This window comes from Meriones unguiculatus, chromosome X, assembly GCF_030254825.1.
Source record: "Meriones unguiculatus strain TT.TT164.6M chromosome X, Bangor_MerUng_6.1, whole genome shotgun sequence".
Classification (NCBI taxonomy): Eukaryota; Metazoa; Chordata; class Mammalia; order Rodentia; family Muridae; genus Meriones; species Meriones unguiculatus.
The window spans coordinates 130,921,107-130,939,034 of NC_083369.1; the positions used below are offsets into that span (position 1 = coordinate 130,921,107).

The window sequence follows — 17,928 nt, forward strand, 5'->3', positions numbered from 1 at the left end:
AGTTACACATTTTTTAAATGATCAATTTGTAGGATAAATGAAAACTAACCCATGTTTTCCTAAGTGAAGAGGTAAAATACATGTAAAGTTAATAGCTATTTCACAAGTCTCACTAAGTGAATTGGCTTGGTTAATGTTGTTTAAGCAAAGGAGAGACTGCTGAATACATGGTGGTAATGCTACTAAAGAGACTGTTAATAAGCACTGAAAAGGAGAGGGGGATTTCAGCTTGCAATATAAGAAATTGGGATTGGTATGGGTTAGAAAAAACTAGTTCAGTGGTTCTCAACCTTCTTAATGCTATGACACTTTTATACAGTTCCTCTGGACACAGGTATCTTTTATGATACTGTTTCTCCAACCAAGCACCATGTATGGATATAACCTAGAACTCCTGCTTGGATGTAGCCCAAAGTAGTTCAGTATCCAAATGGGTACCCTAGTAAGGGGAACAGGGACTATTTCTGACATGAACTCAATGGCTGGCTCTTTGACTGCCCCATCCCCCTGCCGCCAGAGAAGAAGCAGCCTTGCATGGTCACAGAGGAGGACATTGCAGCTAGTCCTGAAGATACCTGATAAGCTAGGGTCAGATGGAAGGGGAGGAGGACCTCCCCTATCAGTAGACTTGGAAAGGGGAAGGGAGGAGATGAGGGAGGGTGGGATTGGGAGGGAATGATGGAGGGGGCTATGGATGGGATATAAAGTAAATAACCTATGATTAATATAAGAAATAAAAATTATAAAAAATACAGTTCCTCATGCTGTAGAGACCCCCAATCATAAAATTATTTTGTTGCTACTTCATAACTGTAATTTGCTACTGTTATAAATTATAATGTAAATATCTGTGCTTTTATAATGGTCTTAGGAGACTCCTGTGGAAAGGTCAGTTGACCCCCAAAGTTTGGGAAGCACTGGACTAGAGCAAACCAAGTGGCTATATAGTAGAACCAGGGCAATATCTCCTGTAACACATGTTTGTACGTATTCAAGTGGATTTTCAAGTACATTGTATGGAATGTGATATTTTGTTTACTTTGTCCTTCAAGGCATCAGAATAAATGTTGCTGTTGTAATAGTCTCGATGTCACAGCTGCTTGCATGGCAGGTAGTTTTCTAGAAGAGGCCTTTGTTGTGGATATGTTTTCTTGTGGATATCACAGTGGTGACAGAGGACACAGGACAGATAAAATACTTCTGATAGAACCAGAGAAAGAACACTGGTGATTGTGGATTTGGGGAGAGCTTCAGATTTTTGTCAGAATGGGATTTGAATCTATGCATCCTGGTATGAAAAGTCTGGAGAAAAACATTAAGTGGCTGTTTTGAGTACACTGGAGAAGCTTGACCATTCACTTTAAAAAAAAAAAAAAAGATAATGCTAACTGCTAGAACTGAGAAGCAGACAATGGCAAAGCACTTTCTTAAAAATGAATTCGAATATATCAGCATATGCAGTCACCTCATTTGCTGACTTGAAGACAGCCTCCTAAACCTATTATTGCCTGTAATGACCAACCATATGCAGTAATCACAACATGCCGCCTTCACAGTGCTCGCAGCATCTAAAAAAAAATCATGATACAGGGATTTTTTTCCCTTAGACTCAACACATTTTTCGTTCGGAAACCTGATTGGCTGTTCCAGAAACCCTGCATGGTATAAATTGGGGCACAGAGTTGGAAGAAACCAACGGATCAAGCATCCCTGAGCTTCAGACAGAAAGTAACTCAGAGCTCATTCAAAGGTACGTAGATTTCATTCCGAATTCACTGTCTTTCTTGTTATCTTTTCTCTGGATTTCATGTCTTGAGAGTGTGCACAGTTTCAGTGCTCTCTGCCATTCACACTGTATGTACTTCTTCAGTTTTATGGTAATTAAATGATAGTCTCAGACCACTGACATGAATTTTAACTTTATAGTACAGTAATGTACTCGTGTCCACTTCTATAAATTTTAGGTCAAGCATGCCAAAGCCTTTTGAGAGCCAGATTTCATACCAGAATGTTTATTTGCTTTTAGATTAAGATTATGTTTTAACAGGCTGAGGCATCCTTCTTTACAAAATCTTGTTTAATGGTGTCAAGTACAGATTTTTTTCTTATTAAGTTATTGGAATGTAGAAAGCCTTAATGTACTTTTCATAGCTAGCACTCTTACTTGTTACATTCATGTTCTCTATATATTTCAAGATATTATCATAAAACAGTGTGTATTTTGTAGGGCGGCCAGTTATTGCTTCATGTCTCAGGGGCTTTATATGTAGAAGAATTACAGTGTAGCTGATAAACAGAAAGAAGATGCTACTGGCTTAAGAGGGAACCATTCAACAAGTAGAGAACTGTAACACTGTTTCCTCCCTTTGTTTAGCCATATCTTTTGCTTCACACCTGGAGTTCAAAAGTATTGTTAGAGATTCTTGGCTAAATTCTACATCTGGACCTAAACCCACTTTTCCATTAATCTATACTGGAAAATTACTCAATATTTTTTCTTAAATAATTAGTTCATTCTTTTAACAGCAGCAATGCTCAATTGAGCTGTGCCCAAAAGAACAGTACTTCTGTCTCTTCTTGTTACAAAAGTATAAATTTATGTTCACTTTGATTATCTCCTCAAATTTTATACCCAACCTTATTCTTTTAATCATTACTTATAGATCCCATTTAGCTCCTATGAGCCTACAGACTATATAGGTACAGAAAAATGGTTTGCAAAATCATCATGGCAGATCATTGTGTTCCTGTAACTTGTTAACCAGCAGTTTCATTGAAAAGCCTCTTTAGCACTATTAGGTCTCCAGGAGCAATGATATGAATTGAGAACTGGAAATCCCAAATTGAAACTGGAATGAACTCAATTTACCAGGAAGGGCCTCACCTTTCTTATTAGCAAGACACTAATGGGGAATATATACATGTTTGGAAAATAATTATATTCATGCTTACAAAAGATTTTTTTTAAATGGCTGATGTTGATTTACATTTCAGAACCATCAAGAAATGGGTACCTGGATTTTGTTTGCCTGCCTCCTGGGAGCAGCTTTTGCTATGCCCGTGAGTAAAACATCCTTATTTTTATTGTATCAGATTTCAAAAGCTTGAAAATATAAATCTGCACCCATGGCTGGCAATTTTCAGGGTGTAATATAGTACAAAATCTGATATCCCCAAGTACCTATGTATTGAAAAAACCCTTAAGGAGCTTGTTAAAAAGAAAATCATGAATATCTCCACCATAAATTGTAATTTAGTACAGCTGATGTGGGGCTTTATTTTAACAAACATTTTACCCCCAGAAGACTCTCCTGTAACAATTAGCTTGTAAACTACACTGCCCATCTTTCCAAGGAGTTATATATTTGAAGAAATTCTTGAAAGGCTTCCAGGGAATTGTGCTCACTCAGCCCTAGGCAAATACAACAATCAAAAAGAAAAGAAAAGAAAATCTCTAAAGCTCAATGCCTCACAAGTTTCAAAATGTCTCCTTGCCCTCCAGATACCACTGTTGTTAGTCTTAAGGAGGTGATATTTCTACATTAGGAATTCCCTTTTTGTACCACTTCACTGTTCTCTGAAGCCCTCTTCTGTTGGTGGATCTGCTTACTCCTTAGGTAGGATTTGGCATTAGCAAGCTTCTGGAAGCCTGCCTATGCCAAATACATTTGACAGCATGTAAACACAGTATGAAATCTGTACCAAAGATCACCAATTCTGGCCCACGGTCTAGACACAGATACACAGTGGCAGAAAGCCTAGGTCACATGCCAGCAAAGCTCTTTGGTGTTATAAAAATCAATTGATACTGCTAGAAGCCAGTAAGCTTGTATACCAGTCCCTCTTCTCTCACACACAGGACCAAGATTTTTGTGCTCTGTGTTCCTGAAATTCTACATTTTGATGATTCCTAGTCCTCTGGAGTGCTCTGACATTTACAAAATCAATTTTTTTCAATACTCCACTCTCAGTGAATTTATAACCAGACAGTATTGGGAAGACAACTACCTAACTCATGTTAATTTACATTCAGATGAGAGTGAATAAAATCCAATTGCAAAACATGAGCATTTTGAAAACTGACCCTTAAGCAGCTTTGTGACTAAGGAGGTATTCTGCTTCATGCATGCAACTTTCTGTCTCCTGCCTCTCCTCCTGAGGTTGGGGCATCAGTAAGTCCGTAATGCAGGCATTAGTCAGACCCCTACTTTGGAAAGCACAGAGAGTCCTGGTTTAGAAAATTGTCCAGGTTGCTTTTGATATGGAACTTCTAAATTTCTACAATAAATCATTAATACAGTAATAAAAAGGGTTGGCCTTGAACTTCAACAAATCATTTTTTTTTTGTCCAGAGAATGGATTTAGAATGTATATATTTTATTACTCTCATATTGTTCTTACATTGAATAGAGTTGGTGTGTTATTTTTTTTTTTTTACTTTACATGTTAATCAATAAGAATCTCTTGGATACTTGAACATTTAAGCAGCTAATCTATAAAGGGACCCTCTGTGATACAATTCCTGGTTTGTTGGTATTTTTAAATAGTGTAACAAAAGCATAACTCTTTTCCTAACACAGAAGGATTTTGATCAACATGTAAATGGGTGGGTGGAAAGGGGTGGAATCCTTAAATGGTAGATGGTTTTAATTCAAAGATCTATGAAGAACAACTGTATGCTGCTTTCCTCATCTAGGTCTCCCACTAGAAGACAATGGCCCACGGGAAAGTTGCTTAGCTATTCAGAGCCTCTTTAAAATGAGAAGGCTCCTCCTCCACAACATACATGCTCAGATTAAAAGTAGATCTTAAATGCATTCTGTACTATGTATGTATATTTAAAATAGCTTTAGACACCCTTAATGTGAACAACTACATATTGACTTAATCTTTTTTCTTTCTCTCCCTCTTTCTCCCTCTCCTTCTCTCTTTCAACTTGCCTTCTCTCATTTCTAAAATAGCTACCACCTCATCCTGGAAGCCCTGGTTATATCAACTTAAGCTATGAGGTAATTTTTCTATATACTAATTTCGACCATAATTTGAGTTAAACATTCCCTGAGATCTATAAAGAGTGGTGTATTGATACTTCATTCAAGATGTTTCTCAAATGGTCACACTTTTTCAATTCCCACCAGCAGCTTTAAGCTCTGACTGATGGCCTCAAGCATGCATTTCCCAGCACCTTCCTACCTGGTCATTCTGACTCAACCTCTATTTTTAAGCCTAGTTATAAATGTATCCACCACGAACTACCACTCAGGAAGGCTCCATGATAGGGCAGAGACTGAACTCGGCTTCAGCAGTCTTGTTCTATGCCAGCCTATAAAATTCAAGGAGTAAGTAAGATGTTAAAATCTTTTCTAGCAGGAAAAATTGCTGATTTGATGACATGCACACACAAGGTGTGTATTTCTCTTTGGCTATGATAAGTGATTAATAACAAATGGTTTTCAAGAGTCTCTGCAGAGTGAAGGAAAGCAGAAGAGTTCTAGAAATGTGGCTTGGGGTTCTCTTCAACTGACTGCAATCTATATGACCTTGGGAAAATCCATTTTTTTTCCTTTGGAACTTTAGTATCCTCATCTAGAGAAGGAAAAATGATAACTGCATTTCAAAAAACAATATACAAAGAGTTGAAAAGAGCATGACAAGTTCTATGTCACTCATAACCCGAGTGAGATTAATAGTTTTTTGTTGTGTTGATTAAATAATGTACTGTATGAAAACGCTATCTGAGACTAATTAATAAGACTATACTGTCCAGAAAATAATGAAACTCTTTACTTATCGCCTGGGTTCAGATAAAAATCTGAGTCTGTTAACTCATATAAACTGAAGAAAAATGTTAGTAGGAAATCTGAGGCAAAATTTACTGTTTTATCTTAAAAGGTTTATATATTTCTATTTGACCAAGAAATTTAATACTTAAGGATGAAAGACAATGTTTCTACCTCCTTTTCTCATTGTGATATCAATTAAGAAATAATTAATTGGATATTCTATCACATTATTGTGTCATAAGTTTTAAATTGTTTGTTTTGCTCTTGCAATGAAGAGCATGAGCTTTGGAGTTAAATTGAATTACTGCTTTTGTAAAGTTCAGCTGAGTGAATGAACCTACCTGAGTTTTCATAACATTACTTATGAAAGTGAGGGTGATACCTGCCTCAGATCATGTGAGAAAACATGAAAAGTGTATGGGATGGATTTAACACAGTACCTGACACATAGGAAGCATCCAACAAATGTTTACCTTCTTCTTTCTTTTGTAGAAGTCACATTCTCAGGCTATCAATACTGACAGGACTGCATTAGTGAGTCTATATTTCATACTGCATTAGTGAGTTTAGTATTTAGTTCATATGTAATTAAACTGAATCAAATACATTCTAATGTCTCTTTCTCTTAAGGTGCTTACCCCTTTGAAGTGGTACCAGAGCATGATAAGGCAGCCGGTATGTAGACATTTTGTTCTTTATTTCCTTAAGAGAATAAGCATGCATTTTAATTCCCCCCCATTAACTGAAATATCTTGTCTACTCCACCTACAAACACTAATGGGAATTTTAGTTTGTAAAAGGTCATATCTGTGTACACTGTTAGAAATTCTTGCAAAGGGAAAAATGACTAAAATATTCATATGGTCATAATAACAAACACTACTGCTACTTCTCCAGTTAGAAATCAACTGAGCCAATGGTAAACCTGACTCTTTGTTTCTCACCAGTATCCTTCCTATGGTTACGAACCCATGGGTGGATGGCTGCACCACCAAATCATCCCTGTGCTGTCTCAACAGCATCCTTCCCCGAGTCACACCCTTCAGCCTCATCACCACCTCCCAGTGGTGCCAGCTCAACAGCCCGTGGCCCCCCAGCAACCAATGATGCCAGTTCCTGGCCACCACTCCATGACTCCAACCCAACACCACCAGCCAAACATCCCTCCATCTGCCCAGCAGCCCTTCCAGCAGCCCTTCCAGCCCCAGGCCATTCCACCCCAGTCTCATCAGCCCATGCAGCCCCAGTCACCTCTGCACCCCATGCAGCCCCTGGCACCACAGCCACCTCTGCCTCCACTGTTCTCCATGCAGCCCCTGTCCCCCATTCTTCCTGAGCTGCCTCTGGAAGCTTGGCCAGCGACAGACAAGACCAAGCGGGAAGAAGTGGTGAGTATACCTTGAAGCCAGCAAAAGACAAATCCTAGAAAAGTGATTTAAGATAATTAACCCCAGAGTTCTAACAAATCAGAGCCCAGAGTTGCAGACACCATAGGTCTTTGCTTTTCTTAGTCTAAGCATACATTGTAACATTTTTAGTTTTACAACTGTATTTGTTGACACAACTTAGTAATCAACACCATGGGTTTTGTGGTATATTTAAATTCTAATATTTGAATTCTCACCAGAATATGTATTATTGAAATGTACCCATTTTTAAAGTAACAGAACAGTGAATATCATTTTTTTAAATATTTCAAAGCTTTGAGTGGTTGTAATAGACTAAAGCTGCAGGAAGAATATAAAAGGAGTAATTTTTTAAGAGCAAGAAGGACAGATATTTGAACAAGATGAAAGAGGTAGATGAGAACTATCTTTCAAGACATAAAGGAAGATTGCCTGTCTAAAGTGGTCATTCAACTTGAAAGTGGCTAAATTAACAAGAGTGTTAAGTTCTGCTTTAGTACTGGGGCTCCATAAATTGTTTAACAAGAGCGTCTCAGAATTTTGCATTAAATATTCCAGTAGTATAGAAAACTCTTACAACAAATGAGAATAGTGAATAAAATGATCCTTATGCTGCACACACATAAAATACATATATGAAATGATTTCATTATACTGTGCATGTGCACAGAAATGTGATCCCAATTTATAGATGCTATTAATGATTTGCTACTAAGAATCAAAGGAAAGTGAGGCAAACATGACTAGCTTGGGAGTCAGGACACCTAGGTTCTAGCCCTAGCTTTTCCATTAAAAAAGAGTTAGTAAAATACCAAGTTACTTCCATTTGGGGGGGGGGGTTCCTCTTTAAGATGGGGAAAAAACAGATAACTTTTAACTCTGCATATTAATGCCAAAGTTTCCTTACATACTGTCATGCATGTCTTCACAATTGTAAGCCTGTTTGTAAAAATGAGGCAGAAATTTTGAAAACTGATTGAAATTGAATAACCTGGTAGCTATCACTGATTATCCTAAACTAAGGTACATGCTCTCAGTTTGCATGCAACATGGGTTTATTTGTGTATTTAGTAATGATTAACACCATAGATTTAACCATGTGTTTTTATCTTGCCAAAATTATTTGTGGAAAGATGACTTTGGGCAGGTAGTTTGAACTTCTTAAGCTCAGTACCCTCCTGCTTAAACTCAGAGTAAAATTATTGATGATTGCCTAGAGTTTCCTTATGGAAAATTAATTAAAGTAATGAGATTATAGCAGGCAAGACTTGCTGCAAGGTGGCAGCTACTATTATATCATTAAATATGTCTTAATGCCTTGAACATAGGAAACTTCTATTTAATGACAAGAAAGTTCAGAAACTACAGAATCAAAGTCAATGGTTGTACGTTGTTTTGAAAAAACTGAAGCCATAACTTATTATTGTAAATGGTATTCACTAGGAATGTCTGTAAATTATGTTAATTGTTCCTTTTGCTATATTTTTTCAGGATTAAAAAATTCAGAAAATGAGAGAACCGAAGTGGATACTTTGGTTGTTTTTAGGAATAACTCAAGAACACAATGATTTGTGCCTACAATCACTTAGTAAATTCTGTAACTAAAAATAAGTATCATTAGCAGATAATAAAATGTTTTAAAAATCATTCATGTCTTTGTGTTGAATTAAATTTAAAATTTCCTATCACAAGAGAAGAACTTATAAGTGAATATTTATGAGTCTTATAGGGACTGGTCATTTGCTCCTACAAATTGACCATTTAGCAGGCAAATCGTGACTATATGTCTTTTCAGAGAACCTTTATATTATCTCAAATCTTTTCTTAAAATAGAAATTTGTACATCATTAACAATAGCTAAGAGAGTTAAAAAGAAAGGTAAGCATGGATAGTCACTGAATGTGAACCAAATGAAGGCAAGTTTAGAAAAAAAAATCTTTACATTGAAAAACATAAACTTTAAGAAATATTTATATTCTAAACCAAGTTAAGACTTGGAACTCTAGCTCTATTCTTCACACCACATCAGTAATCAAAATCTGGTCTTTTGATCTCATTCAACAGAAATTTTCAGTGAAATTGTGTAATATATATATAGTAATCCAATGAACTTGAAATTATTAAAGTAATTATTTTTCCTAAGAAAAAATAATGGAGCTTCAAACAGAAAATTGCAGTGATTTTATACACAAGTAATTTCTTTCACTTCATAATCTTTAAGCTGATGAAGTCTACCGCATGGTCTTTGAAACGTTAACAGATGCATAAAATGGACTCAAAACAAGTTTTCTTTCCCACTCATATTTATATTTGAATCATTTTTCCTCTTACACCCACACAAAATTGTAAACAATCTTTGCAGGGTTTATATTACACAGCATTCTCAGTATCTTTATTCCAGTACCTTCATGATTAAGGTCCCTTAATCATTTTCTGGAATGAATAAACATAGCTTTACTGGGAAAGTATCAATATGCAAACAAATAACTTGATTTTAAAGAGCTAATGTGCAATAAGAAAGGTAAGAAAGCATTGAATCAATGAGCATAGGCCACTTTTAATCAACTGTGTAAATATTTCTCAAGCACTCAGTAGACTAGGTACTACTATATGTGATAGTAAAAACAGTAATTCCTTATCTTTATGGTTCTAGAATCTATATAAGAGATGAAATAAGCTATCCATCAACAGTAAAGGATGCTCAAATGGCACTAATCCTACGGCAGAAGTACAGTCAAAAGTCTATGGCACACAGCAGTTACTATTAGTAGATGTTCATCAGCTTGCTCACAACTCATTCCTCAATGGCAGGGCAGCAACTGATCCCAGCATGTAACCTTTTACCTAGTATGGAGAGATTTTTGTCCTCTCTACTATTCAGCGAGTGAAGGTCCATTCACCTACATCAACTATGATATCAGTTACAGTCCTGCTTATCTGTTATTAGTTAAGGGTTAGGTTATGGTGGATCACGAATATAGGATGAGGATAAAAGGCAAGTTTCCTGGGAGATAAAGAAATCTTAGGGATTAGGTTTCTCTTCTATTAAAAGATGTATAGATACACTCTAGAGAAAAGTGCTGGTCTTTTCATCATTTGTTTGAAGTTGTGATTCATGGAGCTGTGTCTGCTGTCTTGTGATCAAAAGTTGGAAGTAGAAAAATAAGTTCTGAGGATCTTGATGGAATCATTGTGTCCTGAAATTACCTATCCCTGGGACCACTTACAGCTACATGTTTTGCTATTTCAATGAGAAGTATGGGCTGCAGAGCTTAAGCAGAATAACCATTTTGTAGCCCTCTTGCATAAATTGACTCTAACTCTTCACGGCTATCTCTAAAAGACGAGGGCATTCATACTTGCCCCAAATCATGGACAACAACTTGCAAAATGTGCTGGATTGTTAGTAACACCATACTTGACATAGGAGCATTTGGATATGTATTTAGCTTCTTTCTTTTGTAGAAGTCACATTCTCAGGCTATCAATACTGACAGGACTGCATTAGTGAGTATATATTTCATACTGCATTAGTGAGTTTAGTATTTTGTTTATATGAAACTAAATTAAATCAACTGCACTCTAATGTCTCTTTCTCTTAAGGTGTTTTCCCCTATGAAGTGGTACCAGGGCAATTCAAGGCATCCGGTATGTAGAAATTTTGGTTTTTTATTGCTTAAAGTTAACAAGCATGCATTTTAAATTCTCTTATTAATTCAAATATTTCTACTCCAATGTATACATTTAAGGCTAACACTGCTTAAATTCTATTGGAGGTGAATTGGCTCTAAAGAGCATGGAGTTGACAAGGCATATTATAATATTTATGGGGTACAGCATTAAAATTTGAGGATTTACAATAACTTTTTCAATAAATAACTAAACCAATGCTCACACGAACCTCACAAATGTTACTGTTGGGGCTATATGAACTTTATTCTTGTATTCTTTTAATATTGGGTCAGTAACATATTAAAGAGTTCAACTTCAATAAATAATGATTCTAATTAATAAAAATACACATAGTTCACATATTAGAAAAGAAAATGGAAGATATAACCTAATAATGTAATTTCAACATGTATTTCTACAAATATCCACCTTATTAGCAAATATTGAAGATGGATATTTGGCCATACTGCCCAAATCAAAACGTAGATACATAGGATTACAGTGCAATAGAATGTTTTAAACTAGAGATATATATTAAGTGGTAATTAGATTTTTAAAGCCACGACTTCCAACATATTCAGCATGTGTTGGCATTGACATTTAAATGATTTAAAAAGGAATAAAATTTAAACCTCAGTCTCTTGGCCGTAGTTGATATACTCAAAAGGACCCATACTAGGCAAATGATTACCCTATTGGGCAACACAGATCTAAGACACTGCTAATAGAACTGTGGGTTTTATTAGTGTTCTTCTATACTCTACTCTCTAAGGCAGAAAAAGCATATTTATTAATACCACAATTTGAAACTGAAGATGACACAAAATAGATTGACTGGTTAAAACTTGCAATTCACTATGAGAAGTTATTCCCTAAGTATGCCAGTCATCATGATCTTAAAAGAGATTTTCCTAAGAACTAGAAGATTATTTTTCTTTCTTTTGTCAAACTGTGTACTCTTCAATGGTCTCTCCTCTAGTTCCTTTTCAAAACAGACAAATCTGGAATTGAAAGAAATTCATTTCTTTGTTTGTAATAGAATAGTTTTGGCATCAAACTTTAAAAGTTATATGAAATAGCAAATAATTGTGTTGATTTTAAAAGTAATATGATGTTCTACTTATCTTAACAGCTTAACATGGAAAGCACAACAGAAAAATAATTTCAACCACTCTCCTATGTTTCCAACAATAATGGCATGTAGTAGTATTCGTTATTGCTTTAATAAAATTCTCATCTGCTTACTGTGGTTGTGAAGGTCTTGTTATTTGAAGTTTTTCCTTTGGAGAGATTTGTTTTCTAACTCCATCTCCTTAAAAAAAAAAAAGTCTCCCCACCCCCGAAGGGAGGAGCAGTCCTGTTAGGCCACAGAGGAGGGCTTTGCAGCCAGTCCTGAAGATACCTGATAAAACAGGATCAGATGAATGGGGAGGAGGTCCCCCCTATCAGTAGACTTGGAAAGGGGCATGGTGGAGATGAGGGAGGGAGGGAGGGACTGGGAGGGAATGAGGGATCGGGACAAGGCTGGGATACAGAGTTAATAAAATGTAACTGATAAAAAAAAAATAAAAAAAAAGTCTAGAGACTTATCAGTTGTGGTCATTACCTGAAGTTTACTTAGTAACAAATGCATGCTCTGAAGAGTCCACAAGAGAGTCCTATAAAACACCTGGTACTTCAAAAAGATCAGTAATAGTTGGGGATTGTGGAAGAGAGTGGTGAGGGATAAAGAACATGAAAACAACAGTCATTTTGGCCCCCAAACAGTTACCACAGTAAATAATATCTGCCTTCTTTATTTATAAAACCAAAATCAATAAATCACTCTTACAAATATCCTTGTCCTTTAATGTAAAAGAAAAAGAAAATGCGGAGATAGGGAGAAAGGGGAGAAAACACTGTGGGATTAAGTACTTATCTTCTTCTTATGAGTTAAAGATATCTCAAACATTAATTTACCTCAGTGGCATGAAACACATAAATCCTGAATTTGGGTGTGGAACTTGTATGCTCTAGGGCCATTTAAGTGTCCACACAACTTCAAAGATGGTTTCCAGTGTTGTGACTATGGTTGTGGGTATTCAGACTTCACAAGCAGAGTTGTTTAAAATTATGACCGTAGCTGTGGAAAGTTGGACAAACTCTCAGGTTCTCTGTGTCTCAACTTTCTCATCTATAAAATGTACTGACATCTTTCTTTGAGTCTTGCTTTTATTGAAAATAGATTCTTCTCTCATACAATACATCTCAACCACAGTTTCCCTTCACTCCACTTCTCCCAGCTCACCCTCATTTCCCCACTACCCCAGATCTATTCCTCCCCCGTTTCCCTTCAGATAAAAGCCAGCTTTCAAGATACAACAACCAAATATGGCAAAACAATATATAATAAGACAAGGTAAACGCTCTCATATTAAGGCTAGACCAAGCAACCCAATATAGGAAACTAACCCTTTGAGAGGCAAAGGAGTCAGAAACACACCTGCTCTCACTTTTAGAAGTCTCATAAAACCTCAAAGCTAACAGCCACAATGGCTCTACATTCAATCTCTGCTAATGCAATCATTTGCAGGGGTGTGTGTGCGCATGTGTGCATGTGTGTCTGTGTGTATGGTGCATGTGTTTGTACATGTTCAAATGTGCGTGTGTGCGCGTGCACACACACACACTTTACACGTAGGATGTAAAGTAAATAAACGTGTGTGTGTGTGTGTGTGTGTGTGTGTGTATTCATGCATCTGTAGGCAAGAAGTCAATGTCTTCATCTACTGCTCTTCACATTAATATTTTTTGAGATAAGGTCTCTCACTAAACTGGAAGCTTACCAATTCATTTACACACACGTTTATTTACTTTACATCCTAAGGTTGACTTCTCCCTCCCCTCCTAACAGTCCCCTCTTTCCCTATTCCACTCTGCCTCCCTCCCCCCCAGAAAAGGGGATCCCCTTTTCCCTCATTAACCTTTCCCAGAACATCAGGACTGAGCATATCTTCATCCTTTGAAGCCAGGCAAGGCAGCGATGCCAGGGGAGAAGTGATCCAAAGCAGGCAATAGAGTCCATGTTAGAAACAGGCACCAAACCTCCACTCTCCAGACACCCCATATGAACACCAAGCCACTTGTTGGCTACATGTGTGCAGAGGACCTAGGTCCAGATCATACATGCTCCCTATTTGGTGTCTCAGTCTCCGAAAGCTCCCATGGGAATGGGTTAGTTTTCTCTGTTGGTCTTTTTCTGAGCTTTCTGTTCCCTTCAGGTTCTTCCATCTTTTCCTCAACACTTCCACAGGACCCCTGGAGTTACCAATTCTTATCACAGAGGGCTTCTGAAAGACTCTACCCAGCTGGGTATAAAAACATAATGTAAAAAAAAACATATGCTGAGACTCATAGTCAAACTTTTGGCAGAGGGCAGGGAATCTTATGATAGAAAGACCTGGAAGGGACTGGAGCTCCACAAGGAGAGCAACAGAACCAAAAAATTCTGGGCCCAGGAGTCTTTTGTGAGGTTAATAGTTCAACCAAGGACCATGCATGGAGATAACCTAGAACTCCTGCACAGATGTAGCCCATGGTAGCTCAGTGTCCAAGTGGGTCCCCTAATAATGGAAGCAGGAACTGTCTCTGACATGAATTGATTGGCCTGCTCTTTGATCACTTCCACCTGAGGGGGGAGCAGCCTTACCAGTCCACAGAGGAAGACAATGCAGCCAGTTCTGATGAGACCTGATAGACAAGGGTCAGAGGGAAGGGAAGGAAAAGAAGAGGGAGGGTGGGATTAGGAGGGGATGGAGGAGGAGGCTATAGCTGGGATACAAAGTGAATATACTGTAATTATTAAAAATAAAAGTAAATAAAAACAAAACAAAAAAGAATAACTGGCCAGCAATCTCCATGGACCCACCTGTCTCCACCTCCTTAGGGCTAGATCCAGATACACAATAATCATGCCTTTTTTATGTCGGTATTGTGTACTTAAACTCAGGTTCGAATGGCAAGCACTTTACCAACCGAGCCATCTTCCCATACCAGGCATACATTTTTTTTTTTAATATTCACAGTCAGAAGTGACTGTACATAACAAAGGGATTGCTACACAGTTGGAAGTAGTATTGATCTCACTTTTTTTTTGTATTATACAAAAGTGTTCTATGCCAAAGACCCCAATGTGGAAAATGTTTAGTATTTGTCTATCTGTAATTCCTGACATATTGCCACTTAAAATATTTTTCATATTCACTTTGATCTTGCATGATCTTCAACACATTCCACCTGATATTATAGATGCTGTTCATGGCTACACCCAATACCAACCTCACCCTCCACTCCCCACTCTAGGGTATGAGAGGTATGAAATCACCAAGTGTGCATAGTGGCCAGTTTCTGGGTATTTAAGAAGCTTATCATCATGAGAAGACCATAATATTAGCTTGATACGGATGTATTCACAACACATCTTGGGAGACCTCTCAGCTGTGAACTGACACTAACATGGATGAGTGAAAGAGTGCTGCTAGTAAAGATCATAAGAGCTGATGTACAATGATAGCTGCTCTCCTGATACATGGTACATTGAGGCAAGCAGAAATGGTGTTAACTTCACTTTCAGGAGTGTCTTGATCTATGGACATGCCCCATGTCTTTCTGGGTTTTAGTAGATAAACTAAAAACAAATACAAACCCAGTTCTCATTGGAAATAAAAAGGAACCTTTTTTCTCTTATTGGTCAGTTCATACAACACTACACTGTGAAATAATTGTGCGTTTTTGAAAACATATCCTTGCGCCTTCCAACCTTCCTTCTGAAGATGTGTGCAACACATGCTAAAAGGCTTTTTAGGGATTCTATGAAATGCAGCAGAATGATCATAATGAAAAGAACAGTGATATGTCCCTAGCATGACATTGAATCAGAAGTAATTGGCTTGTGTATTCTTTCTACCTGAAATTTAAGTTCTCAGGTAAATATATATGAACAGGTTCAAAGATCTAATGAAAACACACACACACACACATACAAACACTCACACATATGCACACACATGCATACACAAGCACAGGCATAGACTTTGTTTTCTGCTTTGCAGCTTACACAAATAAATGTTAGTTACTGCGGCAGCAGTCCAAACTGGATCCTTCCTCAGAGTTTTGACTAGAGAAGGAAAGGAGGAAATGTTTGCAAATTTGCACAGCTGCATGCAATAACAAACTCAGACTCTACAGTCTTACAAAATCCCATTTTCTGCCTGTGATGAGGAACTTGGCCTCAACCTGGTTTCCACAAATGATTTTTCCACATCCCAAAATAGGTACAACAGAAAAGGTAAAAATCTATTTCATTTTTTAAAAAGACAGCAGTCACTATTCAAAAACATAAAATATTGCTGCTAAAAGGTGCAATTTCTGTCCACAGAATTTACAAAGATGGTTAGAGAGAAAAATTTTCTACCTTTGTGGCTCATTCAGGTAGTCAACAAATGTTTACAATGAGTAATAATATGAAAACTAAGTTCATGAATTGAGTTGATTAATGGTTATTATTATAAGTAATAAGAAACAAAATATGGACAAATAGAACCATTCCACAGTTTTCAAAGATCAGAATTCTAAAAGCATCAAAGTTTCTTCAGAAACTACTTGTCATTTAATAACCCATTTTGTACATATGTAAAGTATACATATAATATCATGTCCTGTCCCCATGATAGAAAAAGAAAGATATATGGACATGAATTGAAATTTTCAGATTGTTTTAGAACATACATAGCCAATATTTAGAAAAGCTTGTGATTTTATTATGATGGTATTAAACAATATAATATTCACTGTTATTTCAGGAAAGAGTCAAAGAAACTTGTACATATAGATATGCGATAACAAAAGAAGATAACATTTTGATAATATTCTAAATAAGAAAATATTAATTTTTTAGATTTTATATGAAATCAGAAAATAGGACATATAAAAAGAGTAATATAAGGTATGTTCCAAAGGCCGCCTTTGTCTTATACCCTAAGTTTTCTGAACCAACCACTGGTTTTGCTTACGCATAGAATGGCCATAAGACAACAGGCCAAATTTTGTGGCTCTGCATCAGAATGCTCATTATGCCACAACATCAATAATATCTGTGGCAAAATTCTTTCTTGTCATCTGCTGTCATCACTATACAGTACTCAAAGACTGAAACTCAAAATGTCTCAGCAGCAATGATACTTCGTGTCACTTCTGTCATGAACTATTTATTCAGGTGACACTGCCAAAGTCTGATTCGCCAGGACTCTCTTTCCATACTTACTAGAAGACCTCTGGGGCATTCACAGCATTATGAAACTGTATGCATTTGAAAGTCAAATGTGGTCAAGTTTCAAATGCTGAAGAAATAACTCAGAAGAGAGATTGAGAATCTTAAAGTTTGCTTCTAGTTTTTGATAAAAAATACGAATGGTTTAGGTAATGGCATCCCATTTCAGTTTTCCTGTTTTTTCATCATGCTTATTTTAGAGCAGCAGTTCTCAACCTGTGGATGTTGACCCCTTTGGGGGTGGTCAAATGACTCTTTAACAGAACTCAAATATCAGATATCCTTCATATCAGCTGTTTACATTGTATTCATAATAGCAGCAAAATTGCAGTTATGAAGTAGAAACGAAAATATTTCATGGCTTTGGATCACCACATGAGGAAATGTATTAAAGGGTCTCAGCATTAGTAAGGTTGAGCTCCACTGCTTAGAGCAGCAAGAAAAGAGACATCTTAACATCCAAACCTTCTAAAGGAATTTGAAGGTGGTGTAAATGCTGGATGGAGTGAGTTGAGTGAAGACAACACTTCTAGTGTAATCACATCTTTCCTTTCCCACTGTGTCCCCTTCTTTTTAGGGGGTCCTTACTTCATGAAGCCTTCCATATCATGCCGGCTCTCATCTTCCTCTGCTTTTCACAAGAGGTACAACACACAGATACTGAAGCACACAGGACATATTTTCATACCTCTTTGGGGCCTTTACATCCCAGCAACAGAGCAACTCTAGACAGAACTGACCCCTCTCCATATTCCCCACA

At 36.9% G+C, this 17,928-nt stretch overlaps 2 protein-coding genes across 7 annotated transcripts in view; one reads left to right on the plus strand and one right to left on the minus strand.

Annotated features, from left to right (window-relative positions):
• The window catches only part of Arhgap6 (Rho GTPase activating protein 6), a 584,642-nt gene that overhangs the window by 142,940 nt on the left and 423,774 nt on the right, over positions 1 to 17,928 (minus strand). The gene's annotated exons all lie outside the window — the stretch shown is intronic.
• Positions 1,688 to 12,105, plus strand: Amelx (amelogenin X-linked). 4 transcript variants are annotated; one of them, XM_060374537.1, is made up of 8 exons: positions 1,688 to 1,750; positions 2,995 to 3,060; positions 4,962 to 5,009; positions 6,276 to 6,317; positions 6,414 to 6,458; positions 6,731 to 7,171; positions 10,793 to 10,837; positions 11,994 to 12,105. In XM_060374537.1, exons 2-8 carry the CDS (start codon positions 3,007 to 3,009, stop codon positions 12,021 to 12,023), a joined length of 705 nt encoding a protein of 234 aa, XP_060230520.1. In that variant the 5' UTR covers positions 1,688 to 1,750; positions 2,995 to 3,006; the 3' UTR covers positions 12,024 to 12,105. The 4 variants fall into 4 exon arrangements, with proteins under 4 accessions (XP_060230520.1, XP_021484242.1, XP_021484243.1 ...); XM_021628567.2 differs by lacking the exon at positions 6,276 to 6,317; XM_021628568.2 differs by lacking the exons at positions 10,793 to 10,837; positions 11,994 to 12,105 and adding an exon at positions 8,681 to 8,827.

Coding starts and splice junctions, on each gene's coding strand:
- Amelx (XM_060374537.1), top strand. CDS start 3,007: ATGGGTACCTGGATTTTGTTTGCCTGCCTCCTGGGAGCAGCTTTTGCT. Junction 6,318..6,413: donor ATACTGACAGGACTGCATTA/GTGAGTCTATAT, acceptor CTTTCTCTTAAG/GTGCTTACCCCTTTGAAGTG. Junction 10,838..11,993: donor AGGGCAATTCAAGGCATCCG/GTATGTAGAAAT, acceptor TTATCTTAACAG/CTTAACATGGAAAGCACAAC.